Source organism: Charadrius vociferus, unplaced genomic scaffold (genome assembly GCF_000708025.1).
Source record: "Charadrius vociferus isolate BGI_N301 unplaced genomic scaffold, ASM70802v2 scaffold251, whole genome shotgun sequence".
NCBI classification, from domain to species: domain Eukaryota; kingdom Metazoa; phylum Chordata; class Aves; order Charadriiformes; family Charadriidae; genus Charadrius; species Charadrius vociferus.
Window position 1 is genome coordinate 695222 of NW_009646963.1, and position 21379 is coordinate 716600.

General features: G+C 41.6%; 1 protein-coding gene across 1 annotated transcript in view; it reads left to right on the plus strand.

Moving 5' to 3' along the window:
• Positions 1 to 8699: 8699 nt before the first annotated feature.
• Positions 8700 to 21379, plus strand: part of ATF7IP (activating transcription factor 7 interacting protein) — a 58860-nt gene continuing 46180 nt past the window's right edge. The window contains exon 1 of the mRNA XM_009895225.1: positions 8700 to 9753. Within this exon, the coding sequence (XP_009893527.1) occupies positions 8700 to 9753 (1054 nt within the window). The remainder of the gene's footprint in view (positions 9754 to 21379) is intronic.

The following is a 21379-nucleotide window of genomic DNA, read 5'->3' on the forward strand; positions in this document are numbered from 1 at the left end:
TTTTTCTATTTTAAAAGACCTACCAAACCACACAGAACCCTGGGGGAGCCAAGTGTGCCACACTGCCACGTAACGCCTCTGCTTTTGGCACAAAACTTGGAAGACCGGGTGTCCCTTCGTTCGTCGTGTTTGCGGCAGAGCTGTTCCTCTGCGCCTCCTGGGCAGCGGCCGCCTCGCGGGTGCACGTTTCGGGCGGAGGAGGGCCCGCACGGCGTGTTCTCGTACGTGCGCCACGTCACCATCGGGGAGGCGCTCTGTCGCGGCCCGGCTGGGTGACGCACCAGGGCGCCCGTTCTATTTTTAGCCGGTTGCCGGGCAGACTTGCAGAGGCCAGGCGGGGTGGCTCCGCCTCGCCGGTGCGGCGTGGTTTATGCAAAGCAGCTCTCCCGCAGCCAATCCCGAGCGGGTATGCAAATTTGCCGCAGTCCCCGGCCATCAGGCAGGGGAAGGTTGGCTCTGCCGGGCCGGGAGCTGGGGAGGGGGCGAGGTGGGTGCGGGGCCCCCTCCAGGCCCCTCTCCGACACCCACAGGCAGAAAAATTCATCATTTCACGGGGGAAATAAGGAAATAGCTTTCTGCACCCCAAATCTAAAGATTATGAAACGTCCCTACCAGGCTTCAATGAGATGAAATTATGGAACAGCTGGTTCCTTCACATACTGCAGTCCTGCCTCTTCCAGTCTGAGGTGGGATTCAGCTGTGACCTCTATGTGTGGAAGGACTGGTCCGAGCAAGGAACAAGGTTATCTTCCCTAGAGGAAATAATGATAACATTTCATTAAACAAGAGGCTCCCACAGCCAACTAATCAACTGCTATTTTAGTTCCATTTTAAATTGTGGGGGTTTTTGTTACTGAGAAAATGCAATCTTTGCAAAAAAAAAAAAAATCTAAAAAGGGATGTATGGATGGTAAACACTTAAGAACATTTTGATGCAGGATCACCTTTATTATTGCAAGTTTTCTTTTCACTTTCGTTTCTTCTGGCATTTGAGAAGCCACCTCAGGGGACCACTGTTAGCATTAGTCAGCTCACCTCTGAAGTCTGATGTCAGCACGTTGCAACTGTTTGAACCAAAATATGTAATAGGTGAACTAGTTTAGAAAATACTTTACATACAGAATATTAAAGGTAAGTATATTAATTTTTTCATTAGACTGGTGTTATTCTGCATTTTATCTAACAAGACTTGTAAAGACTTGAAAGGATGCAGTTCTGTAGAAATTAGTGATACCTTCTTAAAGCTGTAGCCTGCTGAATTTTCACTTGAAATTTCACCTATAAAAGGAAAAAAATACTGTCGTTTATAACGGACAGAAAAGCCTGAGTATGAACAGTCTCTTGCCCTTATTTTTTTTAATTATTTTTTCACAGAGTTTCTCATATTTTGGTCTGCGTGCACATGAACAATTAATGCACGTTGCTCAGGTTTTAAGTTTGAAATATCAGAAGCTGGATAAGTTTTTAGTTGTAGATGTGTTCTGGCAGTTAGTGTCCACTTCTATGGAATTATTAGCTCCTCCTCATTTAAAGATAATGGTAACTGTTCATCCTGTGCCAAAGATGGAACTGCAGTTTAATATTTAAACTGTATATAATAAAAATATTCAAAAAATGTATCTAAAAATGCACAAATTCAACTTCACATAAAACTTTAGTAAATCCATTTTTTACAGAAAGAAACATACTTAGTGCTTTAGCTTGTGCTAAAAATCAATCTGTAAGAAACATGAATTTTGCTGTTACAGATATTTCAAACAGCAGTAATTGTTTCGTGTTTGGAGATCTCATAGCTGAATTGAAAGCTTTGTGCTGAGTTGTTGATGAAAGTTGAAATCTCTTAACACTGGTGGGAAGTAGGAAAACACAGTATCTACCACTGTTACCCTGGCTGAGTTACGCTAAAGCAGTTTACTGGTTTAATGACCTAAATGGCTGTTGAAATTCAGTTTACAGAAAAAGACAAAACTCTTCTTGGAGAATGAGCTTAAGCTAAAGCTCTTTGTGCCAAAGAGCAGGTTCAAGCTCTAAGGCGCTTGAGTTGCTTGTGTGAGGCTAACTGGAGTGTATGCTTTAATTAAAGGTTATCTAGGAAAGATTCTTGCTTGTTTGTCATCCTTCCATCTTCAAAAGTAGGTATTTTATGCGTAGTAGTCATCAAGGCATAAACCGATGAACTATGTAAGGACAATTCTACAAAACCACCAGCAGATGAAAGATCTTAGTTGTGTAAAAAGACCTGACAGTCCATTTTTTCCCATGAGGCATGGGAAAAGAACTCTAAAATTACTAATTTAGTATGAGAAATGGGTTCATGAGCCAAAGTTAAAGGCGGTATTATCCGCTGGAGGTAGAGAAGACACAGGACAGCTACTTAATTCACTGTGACGCCAAAGTGCCGAGAGTGTCGTTGAAGCTTGTACATGAAGTTGTTGATCGAGTACATGAAGTTGTTGATCGAGTACACAAGACTATACAACCCATTTGAAACCATTTGTGGATTTACTCTGGTTTATCAAGCCTGTAACCATACATTTGGGTGTTTTTCTTAGGCATAGATACACGTGTGGATTTAATGTTTTACCAAACTGGGTCTTCAAAAGGCAGTTCCCAAGGGTGGGGGAGAATGACCTCTCCTGTCAAGGCAGAAGTCACTGCACTTGTGGAAAAAACACTGATTTTTCTGCTTCTATTGGGACTAGAAAAGCACGGGCAGCACACAGTATTTGAAGAAAAGGAAAGGTTACCAGCTGCCATACTTGAACCGGGTTTGAATCTCAGCAGGTTTTTGATTCAACAGTTAACAAAACAGAAGTTCAGTAGTCTTAAACTAGCCTACAAACGCTCCTGCATCTTAAACACCGAATCTCTACTGTGGCCGCGCACCCCCTGGGCACTGCGGTCGCGGGGGCACGCTTCTGTGCAGCTCCAGGTCTCGAACTTGCAAACCTTAATTCCTTCTTATGTCCTTGACCAGCTCTTCGGAAAACCCCGTTAGTTTAACGCCGACCCGCTCGCCCGCCCCGTGGGCCCCCGTGTTCGCGTGCACGCCCCCGGCCGACTTCCTGCCGACGGCTTTGTTGCTGGGTGGAATTTAAGGAGCTGCCGTCTGATTGGCTGCCGTGCCTCGGGTGCGCTGGCGGCACTACAGGGCTCTGCTGCAGGGGAAAATGCCGCTGGTTTCTTAAACAGCGAACCTCAATACTGGGTATTAAACACCGCGGCGGGGGAGTTGGAGGGGAAAAACCTAAAGAATTTTATTTTTTTTTTAAATTACAGTGGACCTTGTATTGCTGTATGTGCATTGGGTGAAATAGGGCAGGATGGTGATGTAAATTTTTTTTTTCCAGAAAATGGAACATCTTTCTTTCTCTTTTTCAGCCAACACTAACGTAATTTTAGCCTACAAGGGAGGAAAACTCAAATCATCTGTGGTGTGCTGGAAGAAATAATATTTGTGCTTCTATGCCCCCTGGTTTATTACATTTTAAAATAAAGGCATAGTTGTATGTGGATCTCGGTACGCTGGTGGTGTGTCATCTTGCATTCAGTCAAAGTAAACTTGTATTAGGGGTAGAAACCCAAGTTATCGGCACATTCTTACAGAACACGCGCGGAAATAATAGGTCACAAAGGGTTATTTTTCTTCTTTGAAAATAGTTTTAAATTTCTGACAATTTATATCAACGGTACTATAGAGGATTTCAACTTAAAACTGTTTTTTATGAACCGCTACTTAAAAGGTAGGTTCTGTTCACCACTTTCATTCTCTGGGACTCTCCATCTAGAAAAAAATACTCCTGACCATTTGCTGCCTCACCTTCCTTGATTTGGCTATGCTACATTTTAAGTAGACTTGCATATTTAAGCATTGATTTTCATGATCCAAGTCTTTACTTCTTCCATGTAATTCTTGTGCTTTGGCAAATGTTTTATGGTTGTGGTGCTTTTGGCTAGCACCACGTGTGTGCCCGGAACCCTGTGCCAGTGCTGTTCTAGACTGAAGATACTGCGCAAACCCCCTTGTGCAGTATTGTTTAGATTCCAGCTTCTCTCCTCCCTCCCATGTTTCCATGACCTTCTCTTTGTGTGCTGCCTGTTACCAGGCAGGATTCAGGCAGCTGCTTGCTGATTGGCTAACGTTTTGAGCAGCTCTTGGGCTGCTCATCTGAGCACGCGATTATAGGCTAATCCATAGCAGCTAAGCTAATACCTTTCTTTGTTGCTTTAGAGATGCAATCTCTCTACAGAGTAATAACAATAATAATAAAGGAAATAGAGGAAAAACTTTTTAATTGGCTGAGAGAGGAGTCCTTTGCATATTTGTAGCTGCACTGGCACATTTTGGTTTTTGCCATGTAGCACGCATTTGGTCATGAGAAAGAAATCTCCAAATATTATTGGAGGGAGGTGCCTAATGGTGTGTTTGTGTGTCTCATGCTGAAGTATGCATGACTTTCAAGCCTAAAGTGAAAAAGGGAATTTTCATGAATTGTATCTAAACAAATATAAACAGTGTTTGTATGTGTTGATGTTTCAAAATTGATTATTGTATTTTAAAAAATGAAAACAAAAAAGGCAACCCAAAACCTACCACCTTAATTACAGCATTTAACCCTTACATGCTTAGCTCTACATGCAGGAGTCATTTTGTGCTGTTCCATAGAAATGTCTGCTTTTGAAATAAAAGATGCGTCTCCGTTGGCTTGGTGCCTGGGTCACTTGTTTTCCTTCTGGTGACTTGGTCGCACGATAACTAAAAACTGAAAATACGCAAGCATCAGATGAGGGAAGTGCATAGCAAATGTCGCTAAACTTTGTGTTGTTATGTATAAAGGGAGATTACCAACGTTCATTTAGAGCACTGCTAGTTTTAAATGTTTTATTTGTGCAAGTCTGAGTTCCCGTAACCTGCTCTGGAGTTGCTCTCTGAAAGGCAACCTCCTTACCCCTCTCACAGACTGGAAGGCAGTATTTATTAGGTGGCTGCTGATTGGCTTGCACTGGTATGACCAAACCTGTCTGGACTGGTTACCAGTTTATTTGTTTCTTCTGTTATTCGGCTCTCACACGAGATCTCTTACTTGGCTGCAGTGTGCTCCCTTGTGGGTATGGCTGGAAACACTAAGGCTGGTCTGCAATGATACATGATATTTAGCTGTTAAGCAGCATTTAGTGTTCATCTTTTAATCTCATCTGTGCTTGTAATTTTGTCACTTAGGGTTGCTTTTAGCGATATTCTTTGGTTGCAGAAGATTGTGGGATTGAGCTGAAAATATGCATGTGTTAATCATCTAACAATGGAATTTTATGAGAAGCCTTTTTTCGTGCAGGTTCACTGTAGAACTGTATTAGAGCTTTTTTTTTAAACTAGATTTTGCATATAATCCTAAGATATAAAGTAAACATAATTTTGAAATATCAGAAATTTTAGCTTATTCATTCAGTATTTTTTTAAGAAAAAAAGAAGGATGCATCAATATAAAGGTATTCTGATCTTTAATTTTTTAAGACTGCTATTCTTCGCACATTTAAAAAGAAAGTGCCCTTCGTTTTACTCTATTTACTGTATTTTGTTTTATGTTGAAAATAGTAATGAAAGACTGTCTAGATGATTAAGGAAACTAGAGACGAAAATATTAATTTGTTTTAAGTTTTATTTTATGATTACTCAAGTGATGCAGTTATGAATTTGATTTTAAGTTATCTGTGAACATTTTATTAATCTGTTAGTGTATCTTCTAGAAGTAGGGTTGTGAATTTTGTAATATGAGAACTTTTAAATTCTAGGTAATGCTTATAAAAGAAAGCATTGTGGTGCGGGAGATCAAACTACTTGTCGGTCTTAATTTTGATACAAAGGCCCTGTATGCTTGTACTACATTAACAGAAGACTGTCACTAGCTGGTAACCTATTAGGAGCTCTTGGAATTGTTCAAGGTTAGCCAAGCCTGGAATTTTCTGGGTTTTTCCAATTGGCTCTTCAAGCTACATCTCTGTAACAGCATGCATGCTGGTTGTAGGGGATTATATGCATAGAACGCGAATATGTTGGTCAGTATTCTGTTACGTGACAGTAATACATACATTTAGAGTGAGGTGAAAAAATGTGCTTTACATTCTAAGTTCTTGCGAAGAAGGAAGTGATGTGCTTTCAAAAACTGCACATGCACTTCTGCAATACTAGAGGTTTTTATATGCTGCTTCAAACTTCAGGACTAGAATTACTGTGTTAAATGTATTCTTCTCTGGAGAAGTATGAAGATACAGCTCTGAGACGACATTAACAGCTCATCCGGGGTTCATATTTGTTCTCATCACATAACCATTTTCAGTCAGATCATTTTCTAAAAACAAGTAAACTGTTTGTTGTTGCGGATCAGTGTCTTTATGTTTTCTTTTGCTCCCACTAGTGGCAATGCAGCAATAGACAATCCTGTTCAGAAATCTCGTTCAGACTGGTGAAAATTCATGTCTTAATGGTATTATTGAGACTATGTAAATAGAGCCAATACAACCTTCTGTGAAGATTTGTTCATCTGTTCCTGAGGTGTGAATCAAGGTGTTATTTAAGCACCATCAGGTACTCAAATACATGGATTCTAGATTGTCACGCAGAAAAGAACTGAAATAAAGTGGAAGGGAGTCTCAATGTTATGGTAATAGGAAATGCAAAACAGGGGAAAATCTTTTTTTTTTTTTAAATCATATTGCTTTTTATTTTCCTTATATTTTTGTCAGATCATTTTAACTACGTGTAAAACAAGGCTTATAATTGTAAAATATGGTGTGTCATGATTGTAAGGTTTAGAGTTTGTCTTGATAGGTGAATTCATGTTGCACCTTAGAATATATATTCATATGTTAGCATAGAATATTCTATTTGGGTAATGTATAAACATCAAATAATTTCCTTCATAAACAAACTGTTGCAAGTATCCAGGAAGGATCCAGCAGAGGACTACCCAAATGATGGGAGCCTAAAGCACGTGACCTATGATGAGATGCTGAGGGAGCTTGAAAACTTTAATCTGCTGAAGACAAGGTTAAAGGGCAGTCTTAACAGTTACCTAAATAAAGCTTGTAGGCAAGGTTGGGGTTACAGAGAGGAGAGGGTGGAGCGAAACTGTTACTTAGAGGCTGTGGAATCTGTTTTGTGAATTTTATTACTTGGTTGTACAAAACCATCACTGATCTGAGCTAGTGTTGGCGATAGTCCTGCTTTTTTATCAAAAAAAAAAAACAACAACCAAAACCCCAAAATTTATACCCCACCTGAAAAGACAAAATGCACTTCATTAATGAATTTCTCTGCTCTGTGAATGAAAGTGGAGTGGGGGAGGATGCAAAATGAACTGTACTAAATATTTAAAATGCATCCTCTGTGTAATAATTTTGCTGTATGAGTGGTATAAACATTTGCTGCTTTGGTGTTTGTGCAAAAAATAAGATTAATATAGGGATAACTGCCTGATTTATTTTCTTTTTTCTACTTGCTGTAATATCTTTTAACTGCTGTTACCCACATGAATTTTCGCATGTTTTAAGAAACTTAAGCCATATCCTAGACAGGAGTAACTTTTGATGGTGTAGTAGCTTCAGTAGAGCTAAATTCAAGATCTTAGTTGCTGAGTTCCATTTAGTTTATAACAAGTTACTTAACTGCTTTCTGCTTCTGAACAACATTATCATATTTAATCCTTTAAAACTGGGTCCTAAAAGAAGACCACATGAGGGAAGAAGTACAGTTTAAAAATCCATATGGATTTTTGTTTTGTTTAATGGAAACAAATGAAATAAGATCTTGTTGTTTTTCAACAAAATTACTGTAACTTCATAGGTAATGCTGGATTTAACTATTTATTGATTTGATAAAGTAGACTTTTGAACATTACTTTTTAATATTAATATTCTTATTTTGCTTAATATTTGCATGGGCGGGTGGAATGAATAAAGGAGGGCAATTTTCCTTGAAAAAGGAAATTTTTCTAAAAGGAGCTACAAAAACTGTAGTTCTCATGAGCACAAATGGTCTTAGTAAAATATTATTGCAAATTGAATGAAAGTGCTCTAAAAACCCAAGTTCAGTTAACCATTGTATAAATATGAAGGATGAAGGTCTATTTTATTTATACAGAAGAAAAAAAGTATCTTAATGACACGTTCAGAAATTCTTTCAATACGTTGAAGTTTTCTTTAAGGTTACTTGATATAAAAAATCTTGTCATTTATCCCAGTTGTTAGTTCTATTTGAAACTCATGAAACTACCTAGTTTTAGAAAGATAAAATAAATGTAAACTGATGGACCAAGAATATTTCTTACTTTTTTTATGAGAAGAGAGGCTGGTGGCTCTTACATTAGCACACTCTGTTTCTAGCTAGAAAAACTCATGTGGCTTTGCTCTAATAAAACTATGAGACAACTGGTCTAAAACATGTAGTCAGGATATTACTACATAGTGTTATCACGTGATCTCAGTGATCTTTACATACACGTGTTTGTGCAGCATACGTAGAAACTTGTATTCACTTTTTCTGAAGACAAAATGTGTGTTGTCAGGTGTTTCTTTGTAGATACAGTTACACCGGTTTGCTTTAAAATATGCTAAATGTAGTCTTTCTTAGGAGCGCTGTAATAGGATGATAATAAATTGTTACCTTCACAATTCTTTCTGAACTTTTCTTTTTAAGGGTCAAGATGGATAGCGCAGATGAACCTCAGAAAAAAGTCTTTAAAGCACGAAAAACAATGAGAGTAAGTGATCGACAACAACTTGAAGCAGTATATAAGGTTAAAGAGGAGCTGTTGAAGACAACTGAAGTTAAACTGTTAAATGGAAAACATGAGAATGGAGATTCTGATTTAAATTCCCCTTTAAGCAATACAGACTGTACGGAGGACAAGAAGGAAGTTAATGGCCTAGTGGACTTGTGTGTTAACTCTGAAGAAGGAAGAACAGCTTCTGATGAAAATAGTGAAGCCAAAAGCCCTGAAAGTAGGGCAGGGAACATAGTCAATGACATAGAACCCAAACCGCCAACGCTGTCCCCGGAGAATGTTACTCCTGACCAAGAAAAAGATACTGATACTGCTTTAGCTTGTGAAGCTGAAAATGGAGCGCTTGGTAGCAATAAAGATAACTTCCATGAAGAAAATAATACAAAAGATCATTTGGACCAAAGAGAGAATGACATCCCATCAGAAGGTGAAAATAAATCAACCTGTGCTATTAGTGACTCTTCTGAAGAGAGGGGAGAAACAAATGACTTAACTATTAATTCCAGTTCATCTGTTGAGGAAAGGAGAACTGAAGAAGTAACTGTTGAAGATGCTGTTGGAGAAGAAACTATCTCTAGCAGTATGGAAGCTGACCAGGAACCAAAGGACAAACAAGACAGCACTGCAGGTCTTTCAGAAACCACTGTTCAGAAGACAATAGATGAGCCAAGTGAGAGTATCTTGGACAATACTGACTCTATGGAAACAGATGAAATTATTCCAATTTTGGAAAAACTAGCCCCTGCTGAAGATGAACTGAGCTGTTTTTCTAAAAGTTCTCTGCTTCCAGTGGACGACACAGTCACAGATTTAGAAGAGAAAATGGACAACTGTCTGGGTTCGCCATCCAAGCAGGAAAGCAATGAAAGCCTGCCAAAAGAGGCTTTCTTAGTACTCTCTGATGAAGAGGATCCCTGTGATGAGAAGGAGGAACATGCTGAAGTGATATTACCAAACAAGTCAAGTCTTCCAGGTAAGACTTTTCTAAATTGGTAGTTTTGATCCAAGTCTGGGATTTTATTCATTTCTTAGAATGATGCACTTGTGACGTGTCTAAATCAAGAAGGCAGTCTTATCCACCAATTCTGTGTTACATAGTCTTGCGGTTTTCAAGGATGGAATTTGAGGCCCATAAAAAAAAAAATGAAAATAACTCCAAAAAACGGTCATCTTCGAGATCTGGTTTGTTTGTTTTGGGTTTTTTTCTCATAGTCTTTCCAAGCTGGGGTGGGGTGGTGGGTGGAACAAGAAGAAAGAAGAGTAATTGCCAGACACGGAACAGAAAGATTTGTGGGAAAAGAAATGTGTCCATTTACTGTTCTTGATGGGAAGATAGGATTTCAACTTTCTTTAACATTCAAATAAATAGTAAGAATGAAAACATGCTGATGGTGATCCAGGCATGCCACAAGTCATATTTGTTTCAAATATATTTTTTTCACCAAAAGACAGTATTGGAAAGATTTCATCAAAAACTTAAGTCATGTATGGTTTTCATGCCATACAGCTTTTATTCCATTAACTTACAGTGTTTTTATCTAACTCTGGTGACTATGCCAACTGGTTAACATTTGAAAGCATTAAGTGTAGGAAGCTGGCACTTTAGTCTCTTCATATAGTTAGAAGATTTTTTTTGTTAAACTGAATGGATGTCCTGTATAGCGTATTATTATCATACACTTTTGCAAGCTTTTTTTTTATATATAGGCCACTCATTGTTATACTATTGCATTTCTGAAAATAAAATAGATGAATAATTTACAGCTAAGTTGACACTGCTCTTTTATCTGTAATTAAGCTGTTGTTTCAAATGATCTTGGGGTTGGTTTTTTTGGGGGGGAGGGTTCCCAATTTTATGGCTTTTTATGAAATAAGGACCATGCTAACCCAAATGTGTGTAAACATGCTTGATTGGATAGGAATTCCATATATTAAACAAGATTCAGGTGTCTTTCAGTCTGTGGGAAGTTAGTAACTGTAGCTTCTCAATGCTCGTCTCACTCATGATGAAACTGTGTCTTTCACTAATGTCTGATAGCGTTCTGAGTCTTCAGTCTCTAAACAGTTAGAGAAAGGGAGATAAGAATATGTCTCTTCAGCCATGTTTCAGATTCTTCCTTCTCTTCTGGTATCTATCTTTAAATTTATGCCAGTTAACAGAGAAAAGGTAGGTTTAGTAGTTCCCTGTGAGGATTTTATTTAGGTGTTAAGTGTTGCACTGAGATTGCAAAAGTGATACCATTGTTGTGCAATAAAGTCCTCCAGAAACTATCTGAAGGTGGGGGGTGGCAGGGACAGAAAACATTGTGTGTACTTGTGTTGAGATTGTAGTCTGTACAGTCCCTTTTATAAAATGTACATTAAAAATAAATTTACGATCCTTGTTCTTACTGAAGCTTAAGTGTTCTTTCATTGAAGATGAATGCAATTAGGGTATCAGGGTTACTTTTTTCATCTTACCCAATGAGAAATACACTGTAATCACAGTGGAGATTTTGCTCTGGAGCAAAAAGACCAAAGTGAATATTAAATATTGGACTACAGTTTGCAGAAGTCTAACATTATTGTAGCCAGCAATTTTTTTTTTTTTTCAGATGATTGGTTTTGGTGATGGGACAAATTCTCTTGACTAGTAGTTTTATGTGTTGGCTATAATAGTTTGACTTCTACAGTTCCATGGCTATGTCTGAGACTGTTCACGAAATGAAAACTGGCAACTGTGAACTATGTTCTGTCCTTAACCAGAACCTTACCTGTTCATTTCTGCATTCTAAGATTCATAAGGCTTGCCCATCAAACTGCAGGGAAGGGAATTTAGTTTTTTCTGAATAGTACATTCTGTGTGAAGTATTTAAAGCAAGTATTTTGGGGACCCATTTTGTACTAAATTTAACATGGTATTGATACAAAAATTTTGCAGTCCTTTGCCAGTTTCAGTCTTTCAATAAAAAAGATAATAGCAGAGAGGTTGCAGGGGCAAGAAACAATTGTATGAGCAAACGGGTAGAGTTACCTTGGAAGATAAGGATTAACTTTTGAGAAGAGTCTGTGAGAATTAAATCTGTGGAGACAGTATGGAGATCATTTGAAGATGCTATACTGGAGACACAGGTGCATGCTGCTCAGTTTAAAAGTACAGTTTTCAAAAAGCCTAGACAAAAACCAGCATGGCTAAATAACAATGTAAAGAATGGTACTAAAAGACTTCTTCAAATGGGCAGATTAATAGAATCTTTTTCTCAAGTAGAATTAGTAAACATAATAGCTATGTTGGCACTTAAGATTTTTGTAATGGAAGATCTTATGCTAGAAAACCTTGGAGCTCTTTGAGTAAGTAAACAAGCGCATGACAAGGAAGAACTGATCGATGTATTTTCATTCTTTTGCATATCCAAACACAAATTATTTCCTACCAAGAAGTTTTGGAAACTGAACTGTGTTCGAATAAGATGGAAAGTCCTTATGGAGGAAATAATCGTTTGAAGAATGGAAAGTAAATCTACAGTAATCTGTTTCAGAGACTATGATGTGTGACAGAATTAATAATTTACCTAAAATGAAGGATGACTAGGGAGGTGACAGTTTGCTGATGATACTATGAAGAGCTGTAGAAGAACCTTATTGAGTGGCTGGGGTATAAAAATGGCAGATGACACTCACTGTGGTTAGCTATAAAGTGGTACAGATCAATACGAAAATGTTCGTAACTCCATAGGAAGATAGAACTGACTCATCACTCAAGAACAATATTCTAGGGTTATAGTAGGTAGTTTTGTGAAAACGTTGATACAGTAGCAGTTGAAGAAAACAAATACAGAATATTGGGAATAAATTAAGAAATGGAGGAAAACTTCACTTGTGACACCAAGCTCTTAGATGTTTTGCATAATTGTTGTTTCCCCTCCCCGTATCAAAGAAGATTTCACAGAACTGGAAAAGGTACATAAAAGAGCAAGAGGGAAAGATGATGGAATTGCAGAGTAATTTTAATTCAGCCCTCTGGTATTTATTCCAACCTCCTACTCAGAGTAGGTCCAATTATATCAGATGGCTGAGGAAATCTGGCAGTTTACTTTTGTGCATATCTAAGGGTGGATATACCACAACTTCTTCTTGGGTAGCCTAATATTTAACCAACCTCAATGGTGAAAAATTTTCTGCTTAATTGGAATCTTCGGTGTTCCAACCTGTTTTCATTGCCTCCTGTCCTGTTGCTGTGCACCTTAAAGAGTAATGGCTCCATCTTCTCTCTGCCCTCTCATTATGTAATGGAAGGCAACAATACAATTTCCAATTAAACTTCACTTGTTAAGGCTGAGCAAAGTCAGTTGTGTCATCTACTCATATAGCATGTACTTCACACCCTGGACCTTTCTGGTGACCCTCTGCTGGACTTGCTGTGGTTTTGTCAGTGCCTTTCTAGTAGTGGGTATCCAAAAACTGGACATAGTGCTCCAGATGGGGGTTTCTCAAGCACTGAACGAAGAAGAATCACTTCACTTATCCTGCTGGACACATTTCTTGTTAATACATCATGAACTGCTATTGAACTTATTTCACACTGCTGACTAATGTTCCAGTTGTTTTCCTCCAGGAATCAAGGCCCTATAGTTACATTCCATCCAGTCAACCCCCATCCTGTCCTATTGCATAGGGTTATTCTGTCCCAGATGCAGGACTTTGTATTTGCACTTGCTGCACTTTGTGTTGGCCCATTTTTCCAGCCTGTCAGTGTGCCTCTCAATTGCAGCTATGCCCCGCAGAATATTTACCACTCCCTGCAGTTTGTATCTGCAGACTTGCCAACTGTGATCTCCTGCCCACAGGTCCAGGTCATTAGTAAATACGATAAACTGCATCAGCCTTATATGGATCCTTGAGGACTGCCTCTAGTGCTAAGCCACCAGCTGGACTATATACCATTGATGCCAATTGTTTGAGCCCATCGTAAAAAGCTACCAGGTCTGTCAGGCATGATTTGGCCTTACTAAATCCAAGCTGACTAATTCCAGTCACCTTCCTCTCCTTTGTGTGCCCGGCCGTGGCTTCCTGTGAGGATTTTTTTCCATAACCTCCCCAAGATGTCAGGTGAGGCCAACCAGTCTGTAGTTTCTTTAAATCATTCTCCTTGACTCTCTTGAAGATGACTGTGACATTTCCTGTTTTCCAGTCATCAGGAGCTTCCCTTGGTTGCCATGGAGATGATAGACAGGGGTCTCACAATGCCAACAGCCTACCTCTCTGCAAGGTAGTTACAGAAGCTCTTCTTGCCCTTCACATCCCTCACTGGCTTCAATTCCAGTTGAGCTTTGGCTTTTCTTATTCCATTTCAGCACAACTGGACAATGTCCCTGTGTTCCTCTTACTTGCTTCCTCCTCCTGTGTAATTCTTTTTTACATTGGGCCTCTGTCAGGAGGTACCTGTTCACCCATGCTGGCTTTCTTCCATGCTGGCTCTACATTCTGCACATTGAAATGAACTGTTCTCCTGCTTTGAGGAAGCTGTCCTTCAAGAACAACCAGCTTTCCTGAGTCCTTTTGCTTTCCAGGGCAGCTCCCTTTGGGATACTACCAGGTAGGGCCTGAATAAGGTAAAATCTGCTGTCCTGAGAGCAAGGACTGTAATGATATTTGTCCTGCTGACGTCTTGTGGGATTTTTGATTCCACAGTCTCATGGCTTACTCATGCACTCTCTTGACCTTCATGTCCCAGACCAGTTCTTCCTTGTTTATGAATAACAAACCCAACAGAGCATCTCCCCTATTTGATTCATCAATTGCCTTTGTCAAGAAACTTCATCACACTCCAGAAACCAGTCATATAGCCCATCCAGCTAAAGTACACCCATGAGTCAGTCCTAAGGCCTGTGATTGCATGAGATGGCTCTATTGACTTTCTGTCCTTGATCAAGTAGTCTGCAGTGAGTGCTTAGCACAGCATTGCCTGTGTTGCTTTGCCACCTTCTCCTTGCCCGCAAGCAGTCAACTGGCTCATCACCTGTCCCGTGACAAAGCTCTGGGCACTCCTGCATAAAGCACAACCACTCCTCACACCTCATGTCTTTGCTGAAGAGACTATGTTCCTCCTCTAGTTTCTTGTGCTGCCTTCATTTGTGTCCCGGTTCCAGCAGGGATAGGGTTAATTGTCCCAAGGATCTGGCTTGGGGCACAGGTATTCTCCATACCTAATGACACCATGCCCAGTCTATAGTGGAGAGCTGGCTGGGGGAGGGGAGAGGGGGCAGGTGCAGGAAGTCACTGCTTGGAGCTGGCTGGGGCTTCCCTGACCGGTTGGTGAGCTGTGGTACAGTAACTGTGTTTGTACATTCCTCTGCTAGTGTTGTTGTTGTTGTTTTCCTCTTTCCTTTGCTCTTCTGTTAAACTGCCTTTATCTCAACCCCTGAGGTTTGCCTTTTTCTTCTGATTCTCCCTCCCTCCCTGCTGTGGGGGGTTGAGCGAGCAGCCACATGGTTCTTTGTTGCTGGCTGAGTCTAAACCACAACAGTCCTTTTTGGCGCCCAGCATGGGGCTCGAAGGGTTGAGATAACAACAGGTCTGACCAGAGCTTGTTAAAACAAATTCATTACATGCATTTATTGTATTTAGTTAAATAGTCGCTGGTCACAATGTTGCTTTGTTTATTTGCATGGCTGTGTTATGTAAATTTTTATATGTCCTTTGTATTCCTCCTGATGCTGTTTATCACCTCTGGGAAAGGGATCAGGATTATCATTTTGCTGTCCTGTGTAGTATCAGCTTACGATATGATAACATCACTGTTCAGGCAGTTATGTTGGTGTTTATGCAGTATTGCTGTCCTGCCCATACCTCAGGCGCCATCTCGGAATTTATTAATAATCACACCCAATCTGTGGGGGAAACAGAGGGGGATGCTTTCCCCAGCTCTTTCACCTCCCTTTTCTCCTTCGAGCCAGGTATGACAGCTTGTGAGAATTTTGAGTATCCTTGGGATGCTCAAACAAGCATGGTCCTATCGCTGTGTCTCCTGCATGTGTTTCACGTCTTGTTAAGGGTTAAACAACAGCTTAAGACTACCACCCAGAGGTCTGCCCAGAGGCTGGATAGTCATGGGTGGCATGGCATGTGGGAGAATATGGGCTGGTATCTAGAGAACTTTTAACCTCCAATGGTTTGGGACTTCACCCCTGAACAGCTACAGAACCCTGATGAAGTGATAGAGTTTTTGAAAGGAAAATGCTGTGGCTATTCCAGAGAGGCACAACTTACCACACTGTACTGAGCCCTGGCCAGTATGCTCAATATTATGCAGCACCGTCAGGGGAAAGAGGGGGAAACCAGACCAGCAGGTACTGCAGCTGCTCCAACCCCAGAGGCAGGCACTGTGGCTACTCAAACCCCGATGACAGGCACTGCAGCTGAACCAGACAACCAACCCACGCTGATATCAGTTGCTCCTATACAGAAGAAGAAATGCACCGAGAAATCAGTTTGCTTAATAAGGGATGATGATGACCCAGGGGCATCACAAGAACAGGAGGAACAGACGGAACCAGAGATAATCACCCGATCCCTATTCCTGAGTGAGCTGCAAGATAAGTGAAAAGATTTCAGCCGACTTCCTGGCAAGCACATTGTCACCTGGCTGCTCCGATGCTGGGATAATGGGGACAGTAGCTTGGAATTAGAGGGCAGGGAAAGCAAGCAGAGAGGATCCCTGTCTGGGGAACGGGACATTGACAAGGCAATTGGGGAAAAAGACACAAGCCCTCAGCTTCTGGAGGTGACTGCTATCAGGCATGAGGGAAAGGTACCCCTTCAGTGAAGATCTTGTATGTCATCCAACCAAGTGGACCACCATAGAATGAGGTGTCCAGTACCTGAGGGAATTAGCCGTGCATGAGATGATATATTATGACCCAGACAATGCACAGCTACCCACAGTAACTGGGTAATCCAATGCACAAGGCCTATGTGGTGGAAGTTTGTACAGAGCACACCATCGTTGTATGCCAGCTCCTTGGCAGTGGTGGAGTGGAAAGGCAAAGAGAGACCAGTGGTGGATGAAGTGGCTGGCTGATTCCAGCAATATAAAGAAAGTCTCTCTTCCCCCCTCATCTCAGCTGTGGAGAAGCTGTCCCAGAAGGTCCAGCAACTTGAAGAGAATATGTCCTACTCCCCACCTGTCCGGGCCAGTATCTCAGCTATTAGGAGCAGGTGTTTTTCTACTCAAGAGAGAGAACATAGAGGGTACACGCCAGGAGGCACCCTGTGGTTTTACCTGCGTAACCACGGAGAGAACGTGAGGAGGTGGGATGGACAATCTACCTTTATCCTACAGGCATGGCTACATGAGTTGTAAGGAAGAACAATCACAAAAGGGAATCCCTCTAGGAAAAGTGCCACTCCAGTTTCCAGTGGGCAGTTCCCCAGACAGAGTAGAAGGCCTGATCTTACCTCTGATCCTCTTGAAGGGACTTCCAACTCATTTCTGTAACAAGTGAGTAATGGATACTATGACCGGGATTAGAGGGGCCATGCCTCCAGCCGGGTGGGGAAAGGGACAACCAGGTTTATCAGACTGTGTGGATGTGACGGCCTGGCACATCAGACCCACAGGAGTATAAGGCTCTAGTAAACACCAGTGCATAGTGTATCCTAATACCATCAAGCTTTAGAGGGGCAGAATCCATTTGTATTTCTGGAGTGACAGGGGGATCCCAAGAGTTGACTGTACTGGAAGGTGGAGTGATCCTAACTGGGAATGAGTGGCAAAAGCATCCCGTTGTGACTGGTCCAGAGGCTCCATGCATCCTTGGTATAGACTACATCAGGAGAGGGTATTTCAAGGACCCAAAAGGATACAGGCGGACTTTGGCATAGCTGCCTTGGAGCTGGAGGAAATTAAATAGCTGTCTACCTTGCCTGGTCTCTCAGAGGACTCTTCTGTCGTAGGGTTGAAGAACAACAGGTGCCAATTGCTACTGCAGCGGTGCATCGGCAGCAATATTGCACTAACCGAGACTCTCTGATTCCCATCCATAAGCTGATTCGTCAATTAGAGACTCAAGGAGTGATCAGCAAGACCCTCTTCCCCTTTAATAGTCCCATATGGGCAGTGCGATAATCTAATGGAGAGTGGAGGCTAACAGTGGACTATTGTGGCCTGAATGAAGTCATGGCGCCACTGGGCGCTGCCATGCCCAGACATGCTAGAACTTCAGTACGAACTGGAGTTAAAGGCAGCCAAGTGGTGTACAACAATTAGTATTGCTAATGCATTCTTCTCAATCCCTTTAGTAGCAGAATGCAGGCCACAGTTTGCTTTCACTTGGAGGGGTATCCAGTACACCTGGAATCAACTGCCCCAGGGGTCGAAACACAGCCCCACCATTTGCTATGGACTGATCCAGATTGCACTCGAATAGGGTGAAGTTCCAAAACATCTGCAATACATTGATGACATCATTGTATGGGGCAACACAGCAGAAGAAATTTTTGAGAAAGGGAATAGAATAGTTCGAATCCTTCTGAAAGCCAGTTTTGCCATAAAATGAAGTAAGGTCAAGAGACCCCCACAGGAGATCCAGGTTTTGGGAATAAAATGGCAAGATAAACACCCTCAGGTCCCAGTGGATGTGATCAACAAAATAGCAGCTGTGTCTCCACCGACTAGTAAAAAGGAAACACAATCTTTTTTGGGTGTTGTGAGTTTTTGGAGTCGCAATCCCAGTCTGATTGTGAGCCCTCTATATCAATTGACCTGGAAAAAGAATGATTTTAAATGGGGCCCTGAGCAACAACAAGCCTTCCAACGAATTAAGCGGGAAATAGTTCATTCAGTAGCCCTGGGGCCAGTCCAGGCAGGACAAGATGTTAAAAATGAGCTCTGCATCACAGCCAGAGAGAATGGCGCCACGTGGAGCCTCTGGCAGAAAGCACCAGGGGAGACTCAAGGTCAACCCCTAGGGGTTTGGAGCCGGGGATACAGAGGATCTGAAGCCCACTATACTCCAACTGAAAAAGAGATAGTGGCAGCGTATGAAGGGGTTCAAGTTTGTGGTTGGTCGATACAGAAGAACAGCTCTTCTTAGCACCTTGGCTGATGGTGCTGGGCTGGATGTTCAAAGAAAGGGTCCCTGTCACATGTCATGCAACTGATGCTACATGGAGTAAGTGGATTGCACTGATCGCACAGCAAACTCAAAAGGGAAACCCCAGTCACCAGGGAAACTTGAAAGTGATCATGGACTGGCCAGAGGGCAAAGATTTCAGAATATCACCAGAGGAGGAGGTGACGCATGCAGAAGAGGCCTCACCATACAATAAACTACCAGAAAATGAGAAGAAATATGCCCTGTTCACTGATGGGTCCTGCCAGATTGTGGGAAAGCATCGAAAGTGGAAGGCTGCTGTGTGGAGTCCTACACAACGAGTTGCAGAAGCCACTGAAGGACAAGGTGAATCAAGCCAGTTTGCAGAGGTGAAAGCCATCCAGCTGGCTCTGGACATTGCTGAACAAGAAAAATGGCCAGTACTTTACCTCTATACTGATTCATGGATGGGGACAAATGCTCTGCGGGGGTGGTTACAGCAGTGGAAGCAGAGCAACTGGCAGCACAGAGGCAAACCCATCTGGGCTGCTGAACTGTGGCAAGATACTGCTGCCCAGATAGAGCACCTGGTTGTGAAAGTATGTCACATAGATGCCTATGTACCCAAGAATCGGGTCACTGAGGAGCATCAAAAAAACCAGCAGGTAGATCAGACTGCTAAGATTGAAGTGGCTCAGGTGGATCTGGACTAGTAACATAAGGGTGAATTATTCATAGCTTGGTGGGCCCATGACACCTCAGGCCATCAAGGAAGAGATGCAACATATAGATGGGCTCGTGATTGAGGGGTGGACTTGACCATGGACTCTATTGCACAGGTTATCCATGAACGTGAAACATGGTGCTGCAGTCAAGCAAGCCAAGCGGTTAAAACCTCTTTGGTGTGGAGGAAGATGGCTAAAATACAAATATAGGGAGGCCTGGCAGATTGATTATATTACACTTCCACAAACCCACCAAGGCAAGCGCCATGTGTTCACAATGGTGGAAGCAACCAGTGGATGACTGGAAACATACCCTGTGCCCTATGCCACTGCCCGTAACGCTATCCTGGGCCTTCAAAAAAGCAAGTCTTATGGCTACATGGCACTCCAGAGAGAAGTGGGTCAGACAAGGGGACTCATTTCCGAAACAGCCTCACAGACACCTGGGCCAAAGAGCATGGCATTGAGTGGGTATATCACATACCCATCATGCACGAGCCTCTGGGAAGATAGAACGATACAATGGGCTGTTAAAAACTACACTGAGAGCCCTGGTCTGGTGGTCCAGACTCAGCTGGCTCTGATGCCTCTGTTAATAGAAGATTTTCCTCTTAATGTGTCCATCAGTGCTATATCTGTTCAGTAACCATGGATTTGCAAGTAGTGAGGGAGTCGTCATTGTGTTGCTGGAAGTCACAGGCTTCTTATATCCTCCATTTTGAAAATCTCCATTTGTTACTATTTTGAATATAGCCTTTATCTGTCCCTACTTTCTTGCACTGTGGGGCTTGTGTTTTTGTCTGTGCAGTCATAGTTTACCCTCTCTTTGTCCGTTCTACGCAGTCAGCTCCTTTCCTCTTACAGCTTCTTCAGTTTCTGACTCCTTTTCGGCAAGGATGGACTGTATTTTAGAGTAGGATCTTTCAGCCTGAAAAAAGAGATGGAGGAGAGATGTGACAAAGGTCTGTAAATGGTAAGTGGTGTGGAGAATGGATATTTGCTGTCTTTACAAGAACCTCATGTATCAAATGGAGGAAAGCAACAAAGTGAGAGGTAGGATCAAGGCATGAAGAAGAGATGGTTCTCCATGTGGGAGCCATGGAGCTCCTTGCTAGCAACACTGTGACTGCTAAAAGTTTCCCTACATTTGTCTTCTGTGGAAGAGGAAGTTTTTGAGGGCACAGAAACCCTAAGGCTCTGCAGGTCTTCCACCGGCAATTTTTCAGAAAGCTGAGGAAGTTTTCTGGGACTATACAACTGTGTTCTTTTCTCCTCCTTAATTCTTCCCTACTTGATCATCTACTGACATGAAAGTGCTGGAGATAGGATCCTGGGTTAGGCGAACTGTTGGTTTTGCCTAGTGCAGCTGTTGCTATGTTCTCTTACCAAATCTATAAACTATCAAGTTTGACTAGGTGAGGATGTCTACCAAAGCAAATCTGAAGTCTTTCTTTCTCAGAATTGCTAGCACTTTGAGTGCATTCTAGACACCTTGATTCTAGGCTTCTCTACAGCAATGACGTTTTGTGCCGTTCAGGAATAGTTTGAAAGAGAACTTGTTGGTGATCTTTAAGGGAGTCTGAAGTCAACCAGCACGCCCAAGTACAACCTTTTAAGAATGAAGAGTGTAGTTAACATTTAAAATAATACAGCTTGTCTTCTAGACAGCAGTGTTTGAAGAGAACTTCAGAGCATGTGAATGGCAGATAAACAACTGAGCATGAACTTTTGTTCCTGTGTTGTTACAGAATTTGGTGTCAAAATTCTTGAATTCACAAACAGGAAAATGTTAATTTTAAAT